The sequence below is a fragment of the Nomascus leucogenys genome, chromosome 22a, assembly GCF_006542625.1.
Source record: "Nomascus leucogenys isolate Asia chromosome 22a, Asia_NLE_v1, whole genome shotgun sequence".
NCBI classification, from domain to species: Eukaryota; Metazoa; Chordata; class Mammalia; order Primates; family Hylobatidae; genus Nomascus; species Nomascus leucogenys.
In genome coordinates, this window is record NC_044402.1 from 97,100,336 (window position 1) to 97,111,418 (window position 11,083).

An 11,083-nucleotide genomic window follows, 5' to 3' on the forward strand; every position below is an offset into this window, starting at 1 on the left:
AGGACTAGAACCTGAAACTGACTCCCAACTCTTCTCCCCACCTCCCGTTTAACTTACCAGCGTTAAGCTACCCTGAAATAAAAACGTAGTATTGGGGGAAAAAGAAGAGGTTACCACCAAGACGAAAGCTTTTCGGTGGAGGAAAACGTTTTAAGGAGCTTAGCACAGGGATGAGGGGTGAAAACCGAAGTTTCTGTAAGATAAGGAAGAAACTGCTGAAAGGTCCCAGCCCACCCCATCACAGTGAAAGCGGTCGTCTGGGTCCCCCTACACCTAAGGGTATTAAGGCAACGAGAGTCAAGGGCACCGTGGCCTAGCATCGCCTCACTTTCTTCTCGCGGGTTTTTCTCTCTTCTCTCCGCCGTTCGAACTCCTCGAAGGAGATTTTCCCTTCCAAGTAGTCGATGAGCTCCGGACTGAACCCTGACATGTTTACAGGGTCTGTCTGTGCAACCCAGGAACCGGGACAGAGAACCGGAAGAGCAGCGCCTTCCAGAAGCTACCTCGCAGGGGCCAGCAAGAGCAAGGAACCGGCGTCCTTCTGGGAAACTCGCCCGGTCTGCGCCGTAGCCGCAGCACTCAGGTTCCGCGTGCGCGCCAGGCCGGGACCTATATATGGGAGGCGCGACCTATGCCGACTCGCTAGGCCGCTTCTTTCAGCCCTCGTTCAAAGTTATTAGATAGCTCAAAAAAAAAAAAAAAAAGTGCTTTAAATATATTTTCTTTAGCCTAGGTAATTTCCCTCAATTCTTCACTAAGTGTTAAGTTTCATTCTCCCAATCCATTTTTTTCTGGAAGGCGTCTCGCTCTGTCGCCGAGGCTGGAGTGCAGTGGCGCGATCTCGGCTCACTGCAACCTCCGTCTCCCGGGTTCAAGCGATTCTCCTGCCTCAGCTTCCCGAGAAGCTGGGACTACAGGCGCCCGCCACCACGCCCGGCTAATTTTTTGTATTTATAGTAGAGACGGGGTTTCACCTTAGCCAGGATGGTCTCGATCTCCTGACCTCGTGATCCTCCCGCCTCGGCCTCCCAAAGTGCTGGAATTACAGGTGTGAGCCACCACGCCCGGCCTCTCCCAATCCATTTGCTTTTCTGAAGGTTCTTTAAATTAATTTGGTCGCTGCTGTGTGATATTTTTTTCTTAATTTAACCATTTGCTCTGCCATGTGCATGTTTCACTTTCCAGTTCTCCCCTGCTACAGAAAGCTAAAATCCTCCCCCAATGTATGCTTTAAATTTCACTCCCGCCAGTTTTTCCTCCCCGCTCCCACCGCCCCGTGCCCTGCTCCCACCTGGAATCCTCAAACTCTCCCTTTCCTCAAGCACCGTCTCAGTCTGTTAATACGTTCACCTGGGCTTCCTGTTCCACCTCTCCCACCCAAGTTTTCTTCCTTTCCTAACAGCAAACTTTCAGAAAGAACCAAATACTTGATATGGTTACTACACATTGTTGCCCATTTACTATATAATAAATACATAGGCCATCTACTGTTTTATACATATTACATACATATCTCAAAATAATCCTTCCTTCTAAGTGGATGTTATTCCTAACGCTATTGTCTCTATCTAATAAGTAGCAGAGCCAGGATTTGAATCCTGGTTTCTGACTCCAGGTCCTATGCTTGAAACTATAATATACTGCCTCCTCTGAATGGTATGGTTTTTCAACTTCTACACACTCCTGTGATTTATATTTTCCCTTGTATTATAATTATCTATTTGTCCAATTCTAGAGACACTAGCTGTAAACATCTTGGCAACAGCCCTAACTGATGCATCATTGTAAACCCTACTGTGTGGCCTAATAATTTGTGCTGAAAACACATTTGTGAATTATATTGGATGGAATTGAAAGTGCCTTTGGAACCTTGGGCAAGGGAGCTGGAGTAAGGGAATGAAGCTCAATATGAAGCTAAGGTTAAAGACAAGTTACAGGGAGAGTATCACCTAGCCATCTTTATGACAATCCTGGTGAGATAAACAGCAAAAGAATGGGAGAATGAGGGGCCAGGACCTGCAAGGGCAGGACTGCCAAGTGAGAAAAAAAAATATCTCGCAGCTAGAAGTCTTCCCCTTTCTCATGAGGAAGGATCCTCAGAGTCCTACCTGGGTATAAAATACGGAAGGTGAGCAGGGTAGACTGTGTTAAAGTAATCCACTTAAGCCACTTACAGGGAAATTCTCCCCCAAGTTTTTCCAGACAGTGGAGGAACTGTGTCTAAGAGGAATTTAGGAATCTTCAGTCCTAACTCTCCTAGGGGAAAAGAAAAGAAATCAAGTGAGAAGGATGGTTACCTGTAAGGAGAATACTCTCCTAAGACCCAAATGACTTAGACTACCTTGTTTATTGTTGGCTATCTGGAATATGAGAATAACAATTCTGGAGATATAGATTCATGTTATGAAGAACAGGAAGCAGTGAACAAGGGGTAGAAGGGTAGTTTTTTGTTTGTTTTGTGTGTGTGTTTTGTTTTGTTTTTTGGGGGTTTTTTTTGGACTATGGAACACCTTAATGACATGAAAGTTATTTTAGAGGTCAGACTGTTGCAACATACCTTGAAATTTCGATCTTTCTGTTTTTCTTTCCCCCACTTCTTTGGAAGAGATTTGTCACCTGATGAGTCAGAGGTATCCACATTACCCTGAGATGAAGTGGAATGGTTGCGGCCATAATAAAAATACATTCAGGCTTGTTTGGAAAATCAAAATGGAAAGTCTGAAGGAAGCAAAACATTGAATTTTTACCACAATCATATAATTAAAAGCATACATTCTTTCTTCTTGCCAGGGAAAAGAGCCAGGATGGGCTGTGACCCTATGTGGGAGACTATTTTTCCATGGCCTTTTCATTGTTCTGAAAAAGCTTGTGATAGCTTTGTTCTAGGCTAGCTTTTCAAGGCTGTTTTCAAATCAAACAGCCTTGAATGGTGGAGCTATTGTCTCCTTCTGGGGCAGGGAGCAAATTTGTTTTCCAAACAGTATAATAAATGTTTCCCTCTGGGCAGAGTTTGGGCGTGTTTGCTAGCAGTCCCATTAGAAGAGTGGGGATTTCCTAAGTTTGGAGTTCCTCAGCTTTGGCACAAACCCACTTGTGCACTGCATACCCCTGGACCCACATTCACATGGCCCCGTTGATGCTTGGGGAGTAAGGAAAACTGACGTGAATGTAAAACTCATGTCGCTACCTGCCATGTCATCAGTAAGAAAGTCAGTTGTCTCAGACATAAGGTGTCTCATGTATCTGCCAAGTTTTATAGAAGTGTAGAAAACTAGTGTGTAGCTTACAAGTAGGATAAAAGCTCACACTCTTAACAGTTCTTGGCCACCCTAGATCTGGGACAGAGGACAATAAGCCAAGTGCTGGGGAATGGGGTACTCACTGAAGAGGAGCAGAGGCTCCTCTCAGTGTTGAGAGATTGCCGAGGACCTATATAGAGAAGTACGAGAGACTCCTCCAGAGCCTAAAACACCTGCAGAACATTTATTTGCATTGGAGCAAACACTACATACACTTCATCTATGTTCTGGCATTAGTTCTCATCCAAGAGCAAAATCATTTCACTAGTGAATTTTAGAAATGTGTGTAGGGAGGTTTTGGGGGTTTTGTTTGTTTGAGACGGAGTCTTGCTCTGTCGCCAAGCTGGAGTGTGGTGGCGTGATCTAGGCTCACCACAACCTCCGCCTCCAGAGTTCAAGTGATTCTCCTGCCTCAGCCTCCCAAGTAGCTGGGACTACAGGCGCGAGCCACCATGCCCGGCTCATTTTTGTATTTTTACAGGAGACAGGGTTTCACCATTTTGGCCAGGCTGGTCTCAAACTCCTGACCTCAGGTGATCCGCCCACCTCAGCCTCCCAAAGTGCTGGGATTACAGGCGTGAGCCACCACGCCTGGCCCCCGGGAGGTTTTGATTGTCGAAATGATAGGGCAGGCCTGGCGCGGTGGCTAACGCCTGTAATGACAGCACTTTGGGAGGCCGAGGTGGGCAGATCACGAGGTCAGGAGTTTGAGACCAGCCCGACCAACATGGTGAAACCCTGTCTCTACTAAAAATACAAAAATTAGCCAGGCATGGTGGCGGGCGCCTGTAATCTCAGCTACTAGGGAGGCTGAGGCATGAGAATCGCTTGAGCCCAGGAGGCAGAGGTTGCAGTGAACCTAGATTGTGCCACTACACTCCAGCCTGGATGACAGAGTGAGACTCCGTCTCAAAACAAAACAAAAAATAATAATAATCCAGCTGAAGGATGAATGCCTGTGCCCCAAAACTTTGCAAGCTCATAGCTAAATGCCCCATGTGGACGCCCTTCCTTTTCAATGCCCTGAAACTGATGAGCATTCCCTTTGTGGAGGTCTTAACACCCAGAGCAGGGATAGTAGTAAGAAAGGGAAAACCAGCCACTAGTACTTGGAACTCGACAGAGGTGAAAAACTCCCTACCACTCTACCATTTATATGAATAAGCTATGCTTTTCTGAAGAATAGCTCATCAAGAATTACTTACATTTTTTAAGTGGCAAGAAAAAAAGTTTTGACATTAACTAAAAGCAGCTTCCATTACTGTGTGAAGACTGGATGAATAGCACGTGTTTATTTCAATTCAACAAGTATCTATTGAACACTTGCTCCATGCTAGGCATTGTACTAGGTGCTGGGGAAATAAAGGTGAATTAGATATGGTCTCTGCTCACAAAGACCTCACGACTCTTCAGGGGAAACAGACACATATATGACTAATTACAATAGAACATCTTAAACCAGACACAAAATCTGTTCTTGCACAAATATTTTATTCTTCATATGCAATATCAATAATCGACCAAAAAAAGCCACATTAAAATATTTTGAAATGCACAGACTAATGTTAGGACAATGTTGCATTTTAGTGCAACATTCCTTTTGCAGGAATCACAGAGAAGATGATGCAGCTATCTATAAAGATACAGGAAAAGCAGCTATTCCAAATGTGAATATGGGAATCAGAATAACAGCATGAGCTTGAGTAAGGAGGCAGGGGCTGGTTAGAGAGGAAATCACCTGTTTCTACTTTTCCTTCCTGAGGAGGTTGTGTATGAGAGCAAGGGGTGGGGCATTGCTAGAATATTTGATGTGGCACAATGTCCACCTCTGAATACTCTGGCAAAGAGCATCTTCGGAGGCGCTGACAACTTCTAGAATCCCATGTTTGTTGTTGTTTGCTTCCATTTTAACTTAATTGTGGCTGTTTATCACTTGCCCTCATTTCTTATGAAACTAAAACTGTGAAGTCTTTTAGTAGTGTATGCTGAACATGGGAATGCATCTTCTTTTTAGGAAAGGAAGACAAATTTTAAACCCAACCCCCTATCACATATAATGAATTTTACTATACTAAAAGTGAGCATGTCCGTTTAAAAAAATATATTGGTTGATAAAAGATAATAAATATAAAAGACAAGTTTTAAAAAGAAGCTTAAAGAAACATCTAATTTAGATTATAATCTTTTTTCAGTTTGTGATGTTTTTGTAACTCCTACAAATACATGCAGTGCTCTACATCAATATTTATGGTTATACAGGAAAAAAAACTCCATAAATATGCATAGAAATCATAGTTCCAGCGATTTATATGTAAATATGGAAATGTGGAATAAAATCATTACAAACTGAAAAATAAAAGTGAGGGGGGAAAGAAACTCCACGAAAGTTTAGCTGTGACAATGGTTGAATTTTTCTAATGAGAAGCTTCATCTGTAGTTTTAAAATAGCCAGACACCTGAAAGAACAAGACAATGTTATAATTAAATAGAAACTGAAGACTACACAATCAACACAAAGACCCCCAAATCAACATATTTTAATGAAAACTTTTTTTCTTCATTTTCTCACCAGAGATGTAAGGAACACAGAGGTCATAATTATGAAATATACTCCAAATCAGAAGCTTTGTTTTTTTTTCATAAAGGTAAATAATTCCTGTTCTTTTACGATACCACCAACTGGGTGCTTTATCAGTTTCCTGCCCTTAAATATTACCTCATTCCATGCTCACATGAAAGTATTTATTTGATATTTTCTATGGTGCTTTCTGTAAGGTAGAAACTAGTATCTGCAATTTACAGATGAAGAAGCTGAGGCTTACAAGCAATTTATCTGCCTTTTACTAAGAGAGGTAGTATGGTATTAATAACTATTTTCTGATACCCTGAGGCCTAAGTGTAAATAATAGTCAAGAGAAAACTTCATTAACATCTTACTGTTTCTTCTATTTTATTTTCTCATTTTAGAACAATATCCAAGGGCATATTCCACATGGTAAGTTATACGTTCTTTTTAGAATAGCAATCATTATTTTTGATCATCACATTTAAAAGAACTAATAATGAAAACCCTTTCACAAACACTGCGAAGCACAAGGCATGCTTCCTCAGAATTTCAAAATTACACTTGTGGGAGAATGGGAAAAGATTTTAATTATGATTCCATTCCCTTTATTATTCAGCTAAACAAAAAGCTAATGGATTGAAATCATAATGTATTTGCTTGGAATGCACCATACTTGTCCTTTTTTTTTTTTTTTTTTTTTTTTTTTTTTTGAGACGGAGTCTCGCTCTGTCGCCCAGGCTGGAGTGCAGTGGCGCGCTCTCAGCTCACTGCAAGCTTCACCTCCCAGGTTCACGCCATTCTCCTGCCTCAGCCTCCCAAGTAGCTGGGACTACAGGCGCTGGCCACCATGCCCGTCTAATTCTTTGCATTTTTAGTAGAGACAGGGTTTCACCGTGTTAGCCAGGATGGTCTCGATTTCCTGACCTCGTGATCCTCCCGCCTTGGCCTCCCAAAGTGTTGGGATTACAGTTGTGAGCCACCGCGCCCAGCCAATCATACTTGTTCTTTTTAAATGGTAGGTGTTGGTTTGATAGGAATGCTAAGTAATAAGAGTAATGAAATTCGCTGGGCATGGTGGCTCATGCCTGTAATCCCAGCACTTTGGGAGGCTGAGGTGGGTGGATCACAAGGTCAGGAGTTTGAGACCAGCCTGGCCAATATGGTGAAACCCCATCTCTACTAAAAAAAAATACAAAAATTATCTGAGTGTGGTGGCAGACACCTGTAATCCCAGCTACTCAGGAGGCTGAGGCAGGAGAGTCCTTTGAACTCAGTAGGTGGAGTTTGCAGTGAGCCAAGATCGCACCATTGCACTCCAGCCTGGGCGACAGAGTGAGACTCTACCTCAACAACAACAAAAAAAGTAATGAAATTCAAATCTTAATAAATTTTTAATTTTTTTCTATGAGAAAAATGCCATCCTTACTAATAGTCAACCTTTTCTTCCTATAGGTGAGGAAGTTCAAGCTCAAATATATGCATAATACTTTATCCCCCAAAGAACCATACTTTTAACTTTTAATTCCCATCTAATCCAACAACTCAATTTGACATATTTCTTTATGTAGATTTTCCACATAACTTAGCTATATCACTTGGTCTGGAAAAAGATACAGGTAAGAGTGTGGCCATGTTATTAATTTAATAATCCTATTAAGAGATAATTCTATTATTTTAATATGTCTCTGCCTGGATAACTATGCTTAAAAAATAAAAACTGTCATTTCTTTTTAAAACAAGACTGTAAAATACCTGAACCAAATCCAAATACTTAACAGTGATGAGTATAAGCAGAACTGAGCACTTATTTCTATGATGAAATAAAATTATTTTTTCAAATAAATACTTTCAAAATATCTACTTTATGGCTGACTTGTATGTTTGGACAGATCCAGAATAAAGAGCCAACTTTTACCTGAGCTCAGAAGAAACTTTTCAGCCTTTGAGATAGTTGTGAAAGGAGTTTTTCTGCTCTTCATAATCTGCAGATGCAGAAGCAATAAGTTCTGACTGGAAAGAGAGAGGTCTAGGATTTTCATTTGTGGGGAAAGGATTTGGAAATGTTCCAAGATCAAGACCTCTGCCCTTAAAATATGCCTGAAGGCTTCTGAAAAACTAAAGAGAGAAAGAAAATGGTCAATGCCAGATATAAATGAAACACCAAAAATAAAGGTGATTTTTTTTCCCTCTATTTTTCCCCTGAATTGACTTTAAGGCTAATCTAAGAGGCAAGAAGTTGGAAATCAAAATCCAGAAATACAAGTACATGCTTCAGCTACTTCTCCTCCCCTCTTCTGTACCTTCTTTCTGACATTTCAACCCTAACCGAATAATTCACCATTCTTAGTGAAAACTGAAGGAAGACTATGGAACAGCACCACAGTGGAAAGATTCATTGTGAACTATCTCTGAATACTAAGGTCAAAGGTGAAAATGAACTCCATAATAAGCAGCTCAATATCTCCTCTTCCTTATTATGAGATCTCTGTCGCTGCCTTCTGCAATAGTTTCTTTTCAGATTTATTAGGAAATGAACACAGAAGATGTGCAAAGTGCTACTTGCTTTGATGCAGGACAGGCAAACTCCAAAACTGGCGCTTAGCCCAGGAGGGTTTTTAGCTTTGCCCAGAAAAGAATTTAAGGGCAGGCTGGTTGTGGTAACAATCTTTTATTGAAAGGTACTGCTCCTGCCAGAACAAGGCTAACTCACAGGTAGTGCGCCCAGAGCTGACAACATATGGGCTCTTATCAACTGTGCTTTTATCCACTTTTGAATATATACAAATTAAGGGATGGGTTAATGCAAATAGAAGGGAGTTATTTAAGCTTTCTAGGAAAGAGATGGTAACTTTTGGGTCATTGCCGTGGAAAGGAGTGGTAGCTTCCAGGTAATTGCCATGACATTTGTAAACTGTCATGGCACTGAGGGGAGTATCATATCCTAAGAGCAATGAGAGCAGGTCGGGACCACTTTTGTCGCCATCTGCTGGTTTCACCCAGTGTTTTCACTTTATCCTGTCTGGACCAGATCCTGTTTTGGTCAGCAGCTGTGACCAGAAAACAAATCCTGCTGGTCTCTTATCTCAGTTTATTTTAATCCTATGTTGTTATATTTCACATCATTCACTTTAGAAAAACCATATTTCAAAATAGTCATGTCAGCATGTTTATTGTATTTGGCATTTTTTAAAAAGAGAATGTTTACTGATATTTTGAATTCTATTTTATAGATAACTATATGTTGAAAATATGTCCAGTAAATTGATACCCATGCGGGGTCAACTTTCAATTTTTGCAATTGAGCTTGGCAATTGCTAGTTATATGATAACTTGTTTTATCATCAGTTCAATTTAAGCTATGCATGAGCAATTCCCTGTTACACTCTTGACTTTTTGTATGTATTAGAAATCAAGGCTACAAAGTCAATGTGTATATAAGATCAGTTACAAATGAATTGTACTATGTGTGTATAAGATTGTTTATAAATATAAATTTGTTTCTCTTTACAGAAACAAATGTAAACTGGCCAGAGAAACAATAGGTTGCCAACCACTAGGGTAGTAAAACTCTGGTCCAATCCTGTTGGAGAATTTTCTCAACCCTTGGTAGCCCCCCTTCCACTATGTTCTGGAAAACAGAATGCTGTGCATAAATCCAAAGAGGCATTAGTTCTACCCTGAAACCCAGGCCCCAGGTGTGTTCTTACCAGATCTCTGTTTCTGGGGTTGTTGAGTGGCTTCCATTTGTCCTCATTTCTTAGTGTGGCTCCATTCACATGCCCAAGCAGCACCAGGGCAACACATAGTAGCAGGAGAGGTGCTCTGGTCATGGTGGAGTGAAGCTGAGTGAAACAGGGGATGGGGGAGCTGTCAATGATCATTGAAAGAGATAGTCAGGGAAGAGAGAGAGAGAGAGGAAACATCTGTAAAGGCAGACAAGGAAGGAGAAATAGCATACTGGTTTATCTAAGTTTTACAGCCATCTTTTTTCCAGATTGACTTCTAAATGAGGACCCCAAAATCCAACTGATTAGCTTAAAGTAGCCCATGATAATGAGAATGTTATACAGTGATAAGCAAAACAATTATGGAACTTAACATAGAAAGTCTGAATATGCCTTTTTCATCTTTGGAAAAAAAGTACTTTGTTGTCTCCAAAGAAACTGCAATTCTTAAAATAACAAAAAATAAAACCTTAAATTACTTTTAAGCCTTAAGACAGCAGTCTTAAAGAAAAGAAAATTACTTCAGATACCCTGAGCTGAGAAATACACCTTACACACACATCTGAGACAGACAGACACATACCACACCAGTGTGAGTAGAGATTGTCTTCCACTCCAAGGTGTGAAATGGAAACCGAGACACATCATAGAAAAGGCTAATAAAGCTTACCAGGAGTTTGGTTTTGGCTGGTCCTCCTAGGTTATCCTGCCTATAATTGGCAAGGCAATTCTTGGGTACTTATAACCAATGGATTGGGTGCCAGTGGAAGTCACTGACGTGAGCAGGGGAGTTAAAAAATCATGATTCCTTTTTCATCCAGAGCACAAAGACTCCTGAGAGTCAGATCTTCAAGCTTCTTCAGGGATAAGCTTATTTGCCTTAGAAATGTGGCAGCAACTCCTTGAACCACTGAACATTTTATGTGGATTTTATAAAACACACAAAGCACTTCCACACAGCAAAGTGATTTTCTCCCTTTTTACTTTTAAGGGAAGGGATATACCTGGAAATATGATGGATGATAGCTGGAAATATGATGATGATTATCCCACCTATTAGAATATTCTTTTGGACATACGACTTTTTCAAGTTAACAGCATTTTTTGAACAGAAAATTCTTTTGTGAGAGACAAAATTACTCTTTTGGACCTATACCTTGTACTTTTTTCTGAGAATCTCAAGAAGCTTTACAAGTTTTAAATGGTGGCATCGTTTATCATAATATCTGTTCAAAATAGAGCAAGAAGATAACACATGTTTCATGGAAAAAAGAAAAATTACTATACCTACAACATTCCCTTGCTGAATAAATGCCATCTGTAGAAAATGGTAGGGCAAGAAATTGGACTTGAGTTGTGACATTGCTTTGGTTCCAATGATTTAGAACAAAATTTAGGACAAGATATTTGTTCAGAAGGCTGGTGATCTGGACTGGAAATTAGCAAACCTGGCTATAGTCTCAGTCTTGCCATCTTGACCCTGGGCAAATTAC

General features: G+C 40.7%; 2 protein-coding genes across 2 annotated transcripts in view; both read right to left on the bottom strand.

Moving 5' to 3' along the window:
* GTF3C3 (general transcription factor IIIC subunit 3) overlaps positions 1-616 on the bottom strand; it is a 36,962-nt gene extending 36,346 nt beyond the window's left edge. The window contains exon 1 of the mRNA XM_030803007.1: positions 329-616. Coding sequence (XP_030658867.1) covers positions 329-430 — 102 coding nt within the window. The 5' untranslated portion in view covers positions 431-616. The remainder of the gene's footprint in view (positions 1-328) is intronic.
* Positions 617-4,769: 4,153 nt separating this feature from the next.
* C22AH2orf66 (chromosome 22a C2orf66 homolog) lies at positions 4,770-10,627 on the bottom strand. The gene is made up of 3 exons (XM_003253878.2): positions 9,573-10,627; positions 7,781-7,980; positions 4,770-5,755 (listed from the first exon to the last, which is right to left on the bottom strand). The coding sequence occupies exons 1-2, from the start codon at positions 9,744-9,746 to the stop codon at positions 7,801-7,803; spliced, it is 354 nt and encodes a 117-aa protein (XP_003253926.1). The 5' UTR covers positions 9,747-10,627; the 3' UTR covers positions 4,770-5,755; positions 7,781-7,800.
* Positions 10,628-11,083: the final 456 nt, after the last annotated feature.

Excerpts from the sequence above, each read along its gene's own strand:
- C22AH2orf66 (XM_003253878.2), bottom strand. The coding sequence starts at position 9,746 with ATGATCATTGACAGCTCCCCCATCCCCTGTTTCACTCAGCTTCACTCC. Across the intron at positions 7,981-9,572 it reads ACCCCAGAAACAGAGATCTG|TTTTTCAGAAGCCTTCAGGC; the intron begins GTAAGAACACAC and ends TTCTCTCTTTAG.